The following is a 16,723-nucleotide window of genomic DNA, read 5'->3' as shown; positions in this document are numbered from 1 at the left end:
CAGGCTTTTTCCACTGAGGTTGGGTGAGACTAGAACTAGAGGTCATGGGTTAAAGGGGGAAAGGTGAAATGTTTAAGGGGAACACGAGGGGGAATTTCTTCTCTCATGGTGATGAGTGTGGGGAACGAGCTGCCAACACAGAAAGTGAATGCAGGACCTATTTCAATACTTAAGAGAAATTTGGATAGGTTTAGGTCAACGGGATGAGACAGATTAATGGTCGGCACAGACTAGATGGGCTGAAGGGCCAGGGAACAGGACGGGATCGGAAGCGAAGGGGAGGGTCACTTTTGGATCCGGGAGCTCCTGCGATCCAGAGGACCTTCAGAAATTAAGAATCAGGCATAAAACTTGCTACTGACAAATCATTTTATCAAGCTTTACAAGAGCAAAAAACAGGAGGGAAGAAGCTTGGGAAGAGGGAAAGAGGGAACATGAAAGTAGGAGTGTTGACTTCTTAGGCAAGACTACTGATAACATAAAATTCCATTGAAATTCCAACAGTCAACAGTCAACCAATCAAATAGCCAGATTTGTGTAATGTGACACCCACCACAGAAACCAAAAGAACTTTCCAGAGAGATAGAGACAACTGTAACCACGTAAAACTCACTGAACAACCACACAGATCCAGGTGATTGTACAGAAATACAAATAAGCATAAGTTAAACTAAAGGAAAAGTAATGATTCTGCACCACAATCCGACAGTCACCAAATCGTTGAGCGGTTCAGCTGATTGCATTCTTGACTGATGAAGGAAAACACAGCCCAACACCCAAACAACACACACAAAATGCTGGAGGAACTCAGCAGGGCAGGCAGCATCTATGTGTACAGTCGACATTTCGGGCCGAGACCCTTCGGCAGGACCCAAGTACTGAGGGAAAGCGACACAGCCCACCAACCCAACTACAACCTGAGCTGTGGCACAGGGGGCTCAACCATTACTGACACATCCAAGTAGGCACAGCATCCGGCATTCAGACACTGAATCGGCAGGTGGGCACCTGTGCTCACTAACACAGGAGCCTGCTGACAGCAACATCCTAGGCCGCAGGAGTATGTGCTGAGGGACGAACTGTGACATTAAGCTGACTGATTCTGTAGCTGTAGTTAGCGAGGAGGAAATAGTGCACAGGAATAGGTCTTTCAGACTACTGAATTAATGTCAATCACATACCCATTTCTACCAATGCTATCCAACCCATTTTATCTTTATTTGACACGAGCGTCTAAACCTACAGTGAAATGCATCAACGACCAACGCAATCTGGAAGTGTGCTGGGGGCAGCCCGCAAGTCTCGCCAACACAGCATTCCCACCAATAACTAACCCTCAGCAGTACATTGGAATGTGGGAGGAATCCCACAGAGTTCTGTACAAAAGTCCCACAGCGAGGGTGCCCAAGACTTTCGCACAGAACAGGTGGCCCCCCCATCTTTCGAACATTCGCTTTACGACAGCTGGCTGTTATGTTATTACAATAGTACCTGTTTTCGCTAACCAAAGAGAATTTTCCCTTTTACAAAAAAAAAAGACGCCCGCTTTATACGCGTTTACCCCGAGAAAGACTACAATGACCGTGAAGCCTTGTGCGGGCAGTTGTTTGCGTATGCGTGTATGTACAAAGGTGTATACGTACCGATTTTGGCTTGCTGCCTTCCCAAGTTTGATAAGTGAAACTATTCCATAAACACAATATTTCTACTTCATATAGAGTGTATATTTATCACATCATTTCTGCTTTTACTATATGTTCAAGTTATTTTAGGTTTTCTGTGTTATTTGGTTTGTTTTGGTAGGTTATTTTTTTGGGTCTGGGAACGCTCAGAAATTTTTCCCGTATAAATTAATGGTAATTGCTTCTTCGCTTTATGACATTTCGGCTTACAAACGGTTTCATAGGAATGCTCTACCGTCGGATAGCGGGGGGAACCTGTACTGTATTGTCAGCATGGAGCAGAGGGCGAGTTTGTAAATCTGGTGGGAGCAAAGAATTTGGAATGGGGAGGCTAGAGTGCAGCGGAGGAGCTGGGCGGCGGTGGAGGGCATTGTGGGACAGGTAGCAAAGAGGGAGTGTGGGGAGGGGGGTGGGGCGGGTGCAGGCACACCCAGCCCTGAGACACCAGGCAAGGTCATTTGATTCCAAGCAATTGGTTTATGGATCGTTATAGAATGTCCCTCTGGTGCTTTCCCTTGCCCTTACCCTTTTCCCCAACCATGATTCAGTTCAGGAGGGCTAAAAGAAGTTGCTCTAGCAGACGTGAAGGATGAAGGATGTTGAAAAACTGCAAGGGACAAAACTGGTCCTCTGGAAGATCAGATTGATAATCCATCTGAGGAGCCAAACCAGATGGGGGAAGAGCTTAAATAAATCTTTTGCATCTGTGTTTACTCAGTAGATGGACACAGAGCATCAACTTCACGGACCCTGTACAGGTTACAGAGAAGGAGGTGTACGCTGTCCTGAGGCAAATCAGGGGGGATAAATCCCCAGGGCCTGACAAGGGGCTCCCTCAGACCCTACAGGAGGCAAGTGCAGTAACCAGAAAATTTTAAGGCCAGTGAGTCTAACATGAGTTGTGGTAAAGTTATTGGAAGGCATTCTAAAGGACCAGATATACAAGTATTTGGATAGACATGGACTGATTAAGCATGGCTTCGTGTGTGATAGGTCATGTCTAACCAATCAAGGAAGTTACCAGGGAAGTGGATGAAGGCAGATCAGTGGATATTGCCTGCGTGAACTTTTAGCAAGGTATTTGACAATGTTCCACACGGAAGTTAGTCAAAAATATCCAGTCGCTCGGCATTCAAGATGAGGTAGTAAATTGGATTCGACATCAGCTTTGTCAATCTGAGGCCAGAGTTGTCTTAGAAGGGAGCCTCACCGACGAGAGGCCTGGATCGGTGCTGGGTCCTTTGTTATTTGTCGGCTACATCAATGATCTGGATGATAATGTGGTTAACTGGATCAGCAAACTTGAGGATGACACCAAGATTGGGGGTGTAGTCGACATCTCGGCTTGCAGAGGGGGCTACATCAGCTGGAAAAATGGGCTTAAAAAAAATGGAATTTAATGCAGGCAAGTGTGAGGTGTTGTACTTCGGTGGGACCAACCAGGGTCAGTCTTACAGAGTGAACAGTAGAGCATTGAGGAGTGTGGTAGAACAAAGGGATCTGGGACTACAAATCCATAATTCATTGGAAGTGGCATCACGGGTAAGTAAGATTGTAAAGAAAGCTTTTGGCACATTGGCCTTCATTAATCAAGGCACTGAGTAAAGGGGTTGGGGGATGTTGTTTTAGAAGCTGTATAGGACATTGGAGAGGTCCAATTTGGAGTATTGTGTGCAGATTTGGTCACCTACCTATGCGAAAGATGTAAACAAGCTTGAAGAGTACAGAGAAAATTTACAAGGATGTTGCTGGGTCTAGAGGCCCCGAGTTATAAGGAAAGATTGAATAGGTTAGGACTGTATTCCTCAGAATGCAGAGGGAGATCTGATAGAAGTATAAAAAAAATTGAGGGGTATAGATAGGGTAAATACAAGCAGGCTTTTTCCACTGAGGTTGGGTGGGACTACAACTAGAGGTCATGGGTCAAGGGTGAAAGGTGAACATGAGGAGAAACTTCTTCAGTCAGAGGGTGGTGAGAGTGTGGAACGAGCTGCCAGTGCAGGTGGTGAATGTGAGCTTGATTTTAACACGCAAAAGAACTTTGGTTTGGTACATGGATGGTAGGGTCCCAGTGCAGATCAATGGGAGTAGGCAGCTTAAATGGTTCGGCATGGACTAAATGGGTCAAATGGCCTTTCTGTGCCGTACTTCTAGACGACTGATTCCCCTCTCCCTGCCCCCTTCCCACTCTCAGTCCACGGTAGAGGCCCACGTTATCATCACTCACACAGGTCATGAAATTTGGATTGTTTTTGTGGCAACAGTACATAAAATCACTACTGTGCAAAAGTCTTAGGCTCCTCAGCTATAAACATGTGCCTGTGTATTACAAACGTCGGTGGGAACTCATCTTCCGATCACTAACAGTTACAATAATTGCTGCGCTCTCACATCCTTCCCAGATTCCCAGCAGCGCCAGAGTTAACACGCTGACAATACTCGCGCCGTTGAGATGTGAGGGGAGACCCGCGTGGGGAATGCACAAGCCAGTGACGCACCAGCCAGCAACGGCCCTCACTCAACGCTGCTACTTAGCGCAACGATAACCATTACTATCGCCTGTGAGACCGTAACGGGCTAAAACCGCCTCTTGGCTGGCGGCCACCGCTCAACGCAGCGTCACTGAGCGCGAAGAGCCGAGGGACATCTCGAGGGGAACGCGAGCGCCCCACAGAACTGCAAGGAGAAACCATTCCGGTTTTTTTCTAATAGAGAGGAAAAAAAATAAATCGGTCTGCAGCACATTACAGTAACTTTTGCTAGCACAGACAAGTTTCAGATGTGGTTTCCATGGTTACAGCCAGGGAAGTTACCCCACGCTGACAGAATTAAAATTCCTTCATGGTGAAGATATGCACGGCGCAAGGAGGGAGCAGGAAAAACAGAATCTTTCTTGATGAGTAATAGACTATTACTCACTCGGAGGGGCTTCGAGATCTGACTGAGCTCACTGCCATACACAACACCCCTATACACACGCACACCTACTCCTATTACACACGCACCCCCTCAAACACAGACACGCACATATACCACCCTTTGTACACAGACTCACACACAGAACAAAATGCACATCAATACCCTTTCAATGACATGCTTGGACACAGAACTGCAGAGACACAATATTCTCTCTCACACTCACACCTCCCTCCTCCACCCTAGTTTCCTCAACTTTTTTAAATTCAGAGGTTTCGAATCCCCACCAAACCCTGTCTGCTTCTCTCTACTAAAAATCACAATGGTTCCCCCCAAGACACTCTCGCCCTCTGCAGTAACTGGCAACTCCAACCCGGGGCCTGGCCTCAGCGGCCCAGGAACAGTCAGGAGCCTGAGCCATGAGGTCATTCACCACAGCTCACCCACACAGGCAGCGCGTTCCATGTTCGAACACGAATCAGGACCACAGGCTGCCCGTGCTTCACTTAATCATTCGCAGGCGGGTTCTCACACAACTTCAGAGCTTTTCTCTCTTTTATAAATTAGTGCCCGATTTACAGTTGGACGCACTCCATCTGAATACAAATACTGCACACACGTATCCACCCACACACTCACTTCATTTCCCCCAGCATCGCTCGAGGCAGCATCAGAAACAGCGATTAACCAAGTGTGCCCTGAAATTTATTTTAGGGAGGCAGCTTGGAACAAGCCCTCCCTGCCTCTTGAGCCGCATCGCCCATTATTGTGCTCTTCCACACCTTGTGCCACATTGGGCAGCATTTTTTGCTGTGTTTTTTTTAAAAGAGAAAGAGGCAGAGCAGCCAGCTGGACACTCAGCCCAGCACAGTTTTGAACCTGGGACCATTCGCCTCAGTCTGGTGTTGATAACCACTGCACCACCAGCCAGCTCAAGTTGCCAGGCAACCCCCAACTTCACCCTAACTTAACCATGGGACAATTTTACAATGATCAATTAACCTACAAACCAGTAGGTCTGTGAGAGGAAACCAGAGTGACCAAAGAAAACCCACGCATTCCACAGGGAGGATGTAAAAATTCCCTACAGAGGGCGCGAGGATCAAGCACTGAACTTTCACACCCCGAGCTGTAATAACTTCACACTAACTGCTACACTCCTTATGGTGTGTGTGTGTGTCTGTCTGTGTGTCTATGAACTACAAGGGAAAGAGCTCCCTTAAAAATTAGTGGATTACCTACCCTCAGAGAAAGTTAGACAAAATTACCATTTTATACCATTTGGACCACATTTACAGATTAGCTGAGTGCCGAACAGCCCCAGTAAAGGTGACGTTTCGTAACTATCTCAGTTCTATGTTTTGGTTTGAAAGGGTTTAAGTTGCTCCATTGCTTCACCTCTCTCTCTACAACCTCCCGCCAGCAAGTCCGCAGGGTTCCATTCCCCAAACCCAAAAGACTTGCAAGTTAGAGATGGAAATGACCCATCTTCAGAAGATGTCCGCAGGCCAGCAACTGGTGAATCCACCTCCATCCACCCTTCTGGTCAGTCAAACTCATTTGCTTGTGCAGGGTGTCCAGAACCCAGGGAGATCTTGTACCTACTGAGATCCCTCAAAACTAACACACCATGCATCACCTACTGTCGTCCCACTTTGACCCTTCAAATACCAGCACTCTGTGTTAAAGATTAGCTTTATATGTCACGTGTACATTGAAACATGGGGAGATCCATCATTTGCGTCAAATCAAATCAGCGAGGTTCGTGCTGGGCAGCCCACAAGTGTTGGCACACAACACAGCGTGGCCACAATTCACCAACCCTAATCGTACATGGAATGTGGAGGAAACCAGAGCACCCGGAGGAAACCCACATGGTCAAGGGGAGAACGTGCAAACTCCTTACAGGTAGCAGCAGGAATCGAGCCACGATCTTACCGCTCGCACTGTAAGGCGCGATGCTAACCGCTACCGTGCTGCCCTGTCCTCAGGAATTCCCACCACAAATCCTCTTCCAACCTCCCTCTCATGGACTGCTCATCCCACTCCCATCGGAGAGGCTATGTAGCATCCACACCATAACCACCAGACTCAAAAACAATTCCTTTCCCCAAGCAGCAAGGCTGACTAACACCTCCACCCACCAACTCCACCACAACTTTTATCATTTCCTATCAGTCACCTTATGTACAGACACTCTGTGCCTAGCTTCACTTTATAGACATACAATCAAGGTATCCAACTATCTTATATAGTGTCTGTGTCTCCCTCAGTTTCTTTTAATTATTGTGTTCTTTATCTTATGTTTTTTAATGCTGCTTTAGATCAGTACAACATTACTTCGTCTCCTTTACACTTGTCTAATGGAAATGACATTAAACAATCCCAAACTTCTTAGAAGACTATACTGACTTTGCTAACTGCTTATTTTAATTTCTATTTATAACATAGTTTTTTTAATGTATTGCACTGTACTGCTACTGCAAAACTGCGAACTTCATGATTTAGAGAGTGTCATTGCTGATAAACTGATTCATTTTGGTGTGACTGGGTCAAGTTGCACCTCTCGGGTCAAGTGCCTAATGACCTGGTGGACTGTGTCGATACCACAGTAGGAAGGCAAGCAGCTCGGCCAGGCAAAGTGCTTACACAAGGACGGGCTGAGAAACTGGATTATATACTACCTATCCTATTTATAGAAGCAGAAGACAGCTTGTGCAGAACTGACAATCTTGGGCACGGTCTGCAAGAGTTGAATAGCATCAAGAGAAATAAAGCCCCACAGCCCTCCAGAGACCCAAGCTCGACTTGAACCTCTGGTGCTGTCTGCGTGGAGTCTGCATGGTTCTCCCTGTGACACAGAACATAAACACGGTGCAGCCCACAATGTTGTGTCAACTTCTTAAACTTACTCCAAGATCAATCTAACACTTCCCTGCCACATAGCCCCCTATCATCCAAGAGTTTCTTAAATACCCCTAAAGTACCTATCACCCCCCCCTCCAAACAGGGCATTCCATATACCCACCACTCTCTGCGAAAAAACTTACCTCTGACATCCCCCCACCAAGACTTTCCTTCCATCACCTGAAAATTACGGCTCCCTCACATTAGCCAAAAGAGTCTCCAGCTGTCCACTCTGCCTATGCTCCTCAGCACCTTGAATATCTCTACCAAGCCACTTCTCATCCTCCTTCACTTCAAAGTGAGACATAGAATTAAAATTCAGCAACAGGATCCTTGACTTCCTGACCAACAAACCACAATAATCTAACAAATTCTGAAAGGCCTAGATAGAGTAGCTGTGGAGAGGATGTTTCCATTAACGGCAGAGTCCAGACAGCTTCAGAAAAGAAGGATGTCCCTTCAGAGTAGAGACGAAGAGGAGTTCTTTAGCCAGAGGGCGATGAATCTGTGGAATTCATTGCCACAGACAACCGTGGAGACAAAGACGCTGGACATATTTAAATTGGAGGTAGAAAGTTTTTGATTAATAAGGGCATCAAAGGTCATGGGGAGTAGGCAGGAGAATGGTGTTGAGAGGGATAATAAATCAGCCATGATCAAATGGCAGAGCAGACTCGATGGACCGATTGTATTCCCCTCCGATGGTCTAACTCAGTATGGAAATCAGCAGCACCTCTGACACAATCATCTTCAATGCTGGTGCCCCTCAAGACAGTGTCCTCAGCTCCTTACTGTGTACACATGACCGTGCGGCCAGATTCTACTCCAACTTCATCTACACCATTGCAGTGGGCTGGGCCGCAAATAAAGATGGAGGCCAGGAAGGAGCAAGAACTCCTTGTGACGTGCTGTTGCTCCGACAACCTCTCCCCCAGCGTCAGCAAAAGAGATGGTCATTGACTTTAGGAAGTGGGGTCAGATCGCACGTCCCTGGATGCATCAACATTGCTGAGGTGGACGTTGCTTCAAGCTCCGAAGAGTGACGTGTCCTTTGCTCTGGTCCAACCATGTAGAATATTCTTGGCCATATCATCTATTCCTTCAGTAGGCCAAGCAAATTTGGCACATCCTCGATGACTCTCAATTTTTAAAGATGCTCCCAACCACCGACCACATTTACAAGAAATGCCATCGTAGGAAAGCAGCGTCTCCTTCAAAGATCCTCACCACCCAGACCATGCTCTCTTCCCACTGCTTCCATCAGGCAGAAGGTAACATGAATATAATCTGATAATAAACTTTACTGTGAACGTTTTAGAAAACATGCTGTCGGGATACATTACAGCTGGTTATGCAATTGTTCTGCCTGAAATGGCGAGAAATTGCAGAAAGCTGTGGACAAAGCTCAATCCATCATGAAAACCAACCCTCTGTCTACACTTCTGTCTTGGGAAACCAGTCAATGAACAGAGATAGAGAGATCAGATTTATTTGTCACATGTATATGAAAATATACAGTGAAATGCATCATTTGCGTAAAATTCAAATCGGCGAGGATTGTGCTGAGAGCAGCCTGTAAGCGTCGCCATGCTACGTCGTACACCCACAACTCACCGACCCTAACCCCTGCGTCTTTGGAACGTGGGAGGAAAACTCAAGTGGTTGTGGGGAGAATGCAGAAATCCGTGACAGACAGCAGCGGGAATCGAACCCAGACTGGTGACTGCTGGCGCTGTAAAGCGATTGCATTAACTGCTACCGTACCACCCCCCCAGACATGATGAAAAGACCCCACCCACCCAGATATTCTTTTCAAATCCCATCCCATCAAGGAAGTAGCTATAAACCTTAAAACACACACACACTACCCTGCTGTTATAAGAAAACTGAATGAACTGCTTAAACGATGAAGATCTATGCTTGACCTTAAACTAATTTGCCATCACCCTTTAATCTTATTTCATACCTGTACTACGCTTTCTGTAACTTGTACACGACACTCAGTGGCTACTCTATCAGGTACACATGCACATTCATGTAATATTTAATCAGCCAGTCCAGGCTGTTATAGTGGGAGCAAGCTCCCACTACCTATTAAATGCTCCCAATGGTGTGCATCTCAAATAGCCTTGCACAACCAAGTCCAGCTCCTGGCCTTCACACCTGGCTTTAGCTACTAAGCCCTGTGGAACCGTTTCCACAGGGGCAAAAGTGGGTTACTGGTGCCTCAAAACAAGTCGCTTTGGGCAGATGGGGCTTCTCAGATGTGGCTGGCTGCTCATCGAGAAGGAAAGCTCTGATCTCAACCTCCGCTATATTTTATTATTCTTTCTTGCATCTCTTCTATTATTTGTGTATCTGTGTACCTGTAATGCGACTGTGGACTCTAACTTCCTTTAGGATCAATAAACCACTCATGGGGAAGGATTCAGGAGTAAACCCCGAGGAAAAATCCAGAGCTGGAGTCCCTAAGGCAGCCCTACTCTGAGTTCAACGCTGATGGGCAACTCCCGAGACTCTACTGGTGCCGAACTATATCAGTCTTTGCTGTTCTTTCGGACTCATCAGCTGTGCAGAAAGGGGGAGCCTGCTGCATGGGGAACAACTTACTCTCTATATCGTACTGAACTTGGCTTGCATACCATCTTGCAGATCGCACAGCATCCATGGCCAATCCCAACCAACAATGAATGGTCCTTGCAATCAGCCAATCACGTGGCAGCAACTCAATGCATTAAAGCATGCAGACATGGTCAAGAGGTTCAGCCGTTGTTCAAACCAAGCATAGGTATGGGAGAAAAAAATGGGATCTGAGTGACTTTAACCATGGAATGATTGTTGGTGCCAGATGGGGTGGTTTGAGTATTTGAGAAACTGCTGATCTCCTAAGATTTTCAAATACAACTGATTCTAAGAGCTTACAGAGAATGGTGTGAGAAACAAAAACAAAACTTCCAGTGAGGGGCAGATCTGTGGGCAAAAATGCCTCATTTTCAGAGGAGAATGGCCAGACAGGTTCAAGCTGACAGGAAGGTGACAGTAACTCATACAATCATTTGTAACAACAGTGGTATGTGGAAGAGCATTGCTGAATACACAACATGTCAAACCTTGAACAGAACTGTATTTCGATGTGGAACGGACAGCTAGTCTGTAAATCCAGCAGGAGCAAAGGATGTCGGGAATGGCAAGGGTAGAGTACCGCGGGAGAGGTGTGGGACAGATGGCAGAGGAGTCCCAGTCTCGGGGGGGAGGGGGGGGGGGGAGGGGAGGGGTCCTGGCACAAGTGCAGACACAACCAGCCCTGAGACACCAGGCAATAAATTGGTTTACTGATCATAACAGAATGCCTCTCCAGTACTTCACTCCCCCTTTTCCCAACCATGATTCCCCTCTCCCTTCCTCCTTCCCACTCTCAGTCCACAACAGAGACCCATAGCAGAATCAGGTTTATCATCACTCACATGTCATGAAATTCTTGGGGTTTTTTTGTGGCAACAGTAAACAGTACAATACATAAAATTACTACAGTACTGTGTAAAAGTCTTAGGCACCCTAGCTATAAATATGTGCCTAAGACTTTATGTAAAGTACTGCTGCTCCAAAACAACAAATTTCATGACATGTGCTGGTGATATTGAACCAGATTCTGATGTCATATTCCAAATGTACAGAGAAACAAAATGGTCATTGTCAATGTCAACGACGATGTCAATCCCATGTGCTCATGTCAAGTCTGCATCCCCCTACTGTCTTACATTCCTGTCCAAAATCCATTTAAATGTTAGTTATGTAGAGATACAGCACAGTCACTGGCCCTTCCAGCCCAACGAGCCCAATTACACCTATGTTACCAAACAATCTTCTCACCCTTACACCTTTAGAACTTGGGAGGAAACCAGAGCACCCAGAGGAAACCTGCATAGTCACAGGGAGAACGTACAAACTCTTTCCAGACAGTCATAGAATTGAATCTAGGTTGTTGGCGTGAATAGTGTTATGCCAACTGCTACACAATCATGTCGTTTTAATTGTTAATAGATTTATTTATTTATTGAGATACAACATGGATTAAGGCCTTCTGGGCTTACCACTCAGCTATAGCCCTATTTAATCCTAGCCTTATCACAGGACAATTTACAATAACCAATTAATCTACCCACCAGTAGGTCTTTGGACTGTGGGAGGAAACCAGAACACTTGGAGGAAACCCACACAGTCACGGGCAGAACATACAAACTCTGTACAGGCAGCGGCGGGAATTGAACCTGGTTCACCAGCATGGTAAAGTGTTGTGCTTGCCACCACTCTACCATCGCAAGTTGTCCCATGATTAGGTTAGGGTTAATCGGGGTTGTCGGGAGGCATGGCTCGAAGGGCCAAGCTGCATCACTAAAGGTACTTTGAAACGGTAAGATCAACTCGCAGAGGGGATATTGGTGGTACTTACTGTCCAGTCGCGCAGCCCGATCGTCGATGACGCATTGCTTCGTGTAAGAGTCTTCAATCGTGGGGTCATAGTCAGATACAAAGTAAGACTGAAACAGGAACAGGTCCACCATTAAACAGTGAATAATTATACTAACTATTAATACAGAAACAACACACCCAAAATGCTGGAGGAACTTAGGTCTAGAAGGACATAAACAGTCTATATTTGGAGTCGAGACCCTTCATTGGGACTGGAAAGGAAAGGGGGGAGAGAAGGGGTGGAGTACCCACTCCCTTCCCTACCTCCCACAGTGCACAATCCTTTCCCGTCGCATTCCTCCTTCAGCCCTTCATTCTTCCACCTATCACCTCCCAGCTCCTCACCACCCCTCCCCCCAATCAGCTGCCAGCTTGCACTCCTCCTCCCCCCACAACCCTCCCCCCCAATCAACCTTGCCATTCTGGCATCTTCCCCTTCCGTTCCAGTCCTGGTGAAACCTCGACTGTTTATTCCTCTCTGCAGATGCTGCCTGACCCACCAAACGCCTACAGCATTTGCTCCGTGTGGGTTGCTCTGGATTTCCAGCATCCGCAACCTCGTGTGTCAACAATAAACAGCAAGTCCCACAACTTTCCCAGACTGCTTGCCCCCACATCCCTGAGGATTCTAATGCCCACCTCACCCGCGTTTCCAAGCTTTTGACATAGCCGGTCAATGAAATACTTACCTCTGTGGCAGTAAGCGTTAAACCATTGCAAAAACTCGAAGGACAATCTACCATCCTTACCTGCTCTGACCTCAGGGCGACTCCAGACTCCTAAATGGAGCTGGCTCCTAACCAACCTCTGAAACATCCCAAACTATCAACTATGCTCGGGGGGTGGGGGGGGGGGGGGGGTGTAATGGACTGGCACAACAAGGGTGGAGCAGAAACGCACACAAAACGCTGGAGGGACTGAACAGGTCAGGCAGCATCTAGGGAGGGAGTAGCCAATGTTTCCGGCCGAGATCCTTTCTCAACACCAAGGGATGTGCAGTATTGGCCACAATGTCCAATGACAAATGAAATGGTAGCTCTGATAAAGTTTAGGAAGTAATGGACTATGTCAAGGATCAGAAAGTGAATTTATTATCACTGATGTGAACTTCGTGGTTATTTGATTAGATACCTCCTGTCCCTAATAAAGTGGCCACTGAGTCTATGTTCATGGTCTTCTGCTGCTGTAGCCCATCCGCTTCAGATTTGATGTCCTGACGAAGGGTCTCGGCCCAAAACGTCGACAGTGCTTCTCCCTATAGATGCTGCCTGGCCTGCTGCGTTCCACCAGCATTTTGTGTGTGTTGCTTAGGTTTGGTGTGTTGTGTGTTCAGAGATGCTTTTCCGTACATCACGGTTGTAATGCGTGGTTATTAGAGTTGCAGTCACCCTCCTGTCTTCTTGAACCAATCTGACCAACCTCCTCTGTCCTCTCTCATGAGCAAACAAGAGGAGATCTGCAGCTGCTGGAAATCCAAGCAACACACACGCACACACACAAAATGCTGGAGGAACTCAGCAGGTCAGGCAGCATCTACAGGAAAGAGTAAATAGTCGACGTTTCGGACCGAGACCCTTCTTCAGGACGGGAGAGAAAACGGGTGGGGGAAGGGAGGAAGAAGCACAAGGGAATGGAGGAACTGGGGAAGCAGAGGTGAAGTGAAGAGCTGGGAAGTTCATTGGTGAAAGAGATACCAGGCTAGAGAAGGGGGAATCTGATAGGAGAGGACAAACTGCCATGGAAGAAAGAAAAGATGGAGGTAATGGGCAGGTAAGGAGATAAGATGAGAGGGGGGAAATGGGAATGGTGAAGGAAAGGGGAGGGGGTGGCAGATTTTTTCTTGTTCATAATTGGACTACCACACTGAAGTCTCTTCCAGGGATGCCTACCCTGAAGAAGTTCAAATCTTCCCTTCGATGGGAGTTCAGTGATACTCTGTCACTGCCCGCCCCCCCCCCGTGATCTCTGCTACCTCCCTCACTGCAGCTCACTGGATTTTTTTTTTTGTTTTTCCACAACACTGTAAACTCTAGAGCAGGGGGTTCCCAACCTGGGGTCCATGGACCCCTTGCTTAATGGTATAGATCCATGGCATTAAAATGATTGGGAACACCTGGTCTGGAGACTGTTGTGTGTGAAAATACCAGAGATCGGTCTCTGAGATACGCAAACCACCCCGTCTGGCACCAATCATTTCAGTCAAAGTCATTTAGATCACATTTTTTCCCTATTCTGAGGTTTGGTCTTAACAACTGAACCTCTTGACCATGTCTGCATGCTTTTATGCATTGAGTTGCTGGCAGATGATTGGCTGATTAGATATTTGAATTACTGAGGTGTACGGCAGCCTGAGTATGTCTTCACACTTACTGCAGCCCAAGCAACACAGTGCAAAGACAAAAATTATGATACAGTACCGTGCAAAAATCTTGGGCAGATTTTTTTAAATATATATTTCGAGGGTGCCCAAGGCTTTTGCACAGTACTGTACTTGTCAACATGGAGCAGAGAGCGAGCTTGTAAATCCGGCGGGAGCAAAGGATGTTGTGAGTGGCAAGGGTGAAGTGATGCAGGAGGGGAGTGGGACAGGTGGCAGAGGAGTGTCAGGGTCGGTGGGGGGGGGGGGGGGGGAGAGAGGTGCTGGCATGGATGCAGACACAAACAGCCCTGAGGCACCAGGCAAGGTCATTTGATTCCAAACAATTGGTTTATAGATCAGTACAGAATGTCTCTCTGGTGCTTCCCTCTCCTTCCCCTTTTCCCAATCATGATTCCCCTCTCCCTGCCCCCTTCCCACTCTCAGTCCACAATAGAGACCCAGATCAGAATCAGGTTTATCATCACTCACATACGTCATGAAATTTGTTTTTTCTTGCAGCAGCAGTACAGTACAATACATAAAATTACTACAGTACTGTGCAACAGTCTTGGACACCCTATACGAGTACCTCAGACTTTTGCAGAGTGTTTTAAGGTACAAAACAATAAAACGATGCAAAAGAGAAATAGGAATACCATCAACCAAGATTCACTGCTGGGTTAGAACATCAAACAGTGCAGCAAGTGCAGGCCCTTCAGCCCACAATGTTGTGCCATCCCTTTAACCTACTCCAAAATCAATCTAACCCTTCCTTTCTGCATAGCTCTCCATTTTTGTTCATCCATGTGCCCACACAAAAGTCCCTTAAAGGTTCCTAATGAATCTCCTTCTGTCACCAACCCCCGAATGTGCATTGCAGAAGCTTGCCACTCTGTGGTTGGGGGGGGGGGGGGGAACTTACCTCTGACATTCCTCCAAACATCTTAAATTTATGCCCCCCCCTCCATATTCCTCCAACAGTATCCCTCAGACTGTGACCGCCAAGGACAAAGGTGGTGGGCACAGGGGAACTCCACCAATTGTCAGCTCCCTCTCAAGTCGTCCACAATCCTAGCTTGGAAATACATCCCTGTTCCTTCATCATTAGGTCTAAATCCACAGAATTGGAATACTCAAAGATCAAGTTCAAAAGTTCAAAGTAAATTCATCATCACGGTTCATATACGTCACTGTACACGACCTCAAGATTCATTTTCTTGCAGGCATTCACAGTAGAACAAAGAAATTCAATAAAAGCTACACGCCAACACTGACAAACGACCAATGTGAAAAATAAGAGAAACTGCGCAAATTTAAAACTTGGGAGCATCGTGAGCTGTTTTCCGCTCCTGATCTTAAGAAAGGATGTGCTGACTCTGGAGAGGTTCACCAAAAGGATTCTGGGATTGACAGCCTTGTCATACGAGGAGCATTTGATGGCTCTGGGCCTCTACTCACTGGAATTCAGAAGAATGAGGGGGTGGCCTCTTCGAAACCTATCGAATGGTGAATAGAGTGGACATGATGGTTCCTGTGGTGGGACAGTCTAAGATAAGATGACACAGCTTCAGAATAAAGGGGTAAAGAAGGTGAGGAGGAAATTCTTTAGCCGAAAAGTGGTGGACACAGGCAGCTGCGGAGGCCTAGTCTTTACATATATTTAAGGAAGAGGTTGATTGATTCTTGATGGGTCAGGGCACGAAGGGATATGGGGGGGGGCGGGAGTAGATTCAGGCAGAAGACTGGGTCTGAGGAGGAAAATGTCAGAACAGTCTGGATGGGCCAAATGGCCTAATTCTGCTCCTATATCTTATGGCCTTCATAAAAGATAGTAGAGTAAAATTGCAGAGAAGGTACAGTGCAGGTAGACAATAAGGTGCCAGTCATAACGAGTTAGATTATTTCTCTCCCCAGTGGCACTGTGGGAATATCCTCAACGACAGCAGTTCAAGAAGCCTGCTCACCAGGAGCAATTAGAGAGTATTGGTTGGACCAGTAAGGCCACATCCAAAAAAAATGAAGTTCTCATCAGCACTTTTCACACTCAGGAAATTCCAATATTTATTGTCAAAGAAGAATACCCAGGGGTGGGGGGGGGGGGGGAGAGAGAGAGACTGTAGTGCAGAGCAAGATCTCAACAAAATATCAGGATACTGCAGCAGATAAATCCCACTGGCTGTGGGGCAAAAATCTTGCCAGCATGCACTGAGGAACCCTTTCCGTACCAGGGACCATGACGCATTGCATCCTTATAAAATCGGACCCGTTGTTTTGTGATTTTGTTGTTATATTGCCTGCATCCAGTAGCACAAACTCTGGCCCAGATTTCCGGGCTGGATTGTGGACTCTTTCACACCGAGAGGCAGGATCAGATTGCACAGCACGGGTC

The 16,723-nt window shown here is 46.8% G+C and overlaps 1 protein-coding gene across 2 annotated transcripts in view; it reads right to left on the bottom strand.

Annotated features, from left to right (window-relative positions):
• Positions 1–16,723, bottom strand: part of LOC132382946 (ras-related protein R-Ras2-like) — a 70,604-nt gene that overhangs the window by 16,954 nt on the left and 36,927 nt on the right. For both annotated transcript variants that reach the window (XM_059953556.1, XM_059953555.1), the window contains exon 2: positions 11,956–12,043. In XM_059953556.1, coding sequence (XP_059809539.1) covers positions 11,956–12,043 — 88 coding nt within the window. The remainder of the gene's footprint in view (positions 1–11,955; positions 12,044–16,723) is intronic.

The sequence above is a fragment of the Hypanus sabinus genome, chromosome 29, assembly GCF_030144855.1.
Source record: "Hypanus sabinus isolate sHypSab1 chromosome 29, sHypSab1.hap1, whole genome shotgun sequence".
Taxonomy (NCBI): Eukaryota; Metazoa; Chordata; class Chondrichthyes; order Myliobatiformes; family Dasyatidae; genus Hypanus; species Hypanus sabinus.
This window is presented reverse-complemented; position numbering and strand designations above follow the sequence as displayed.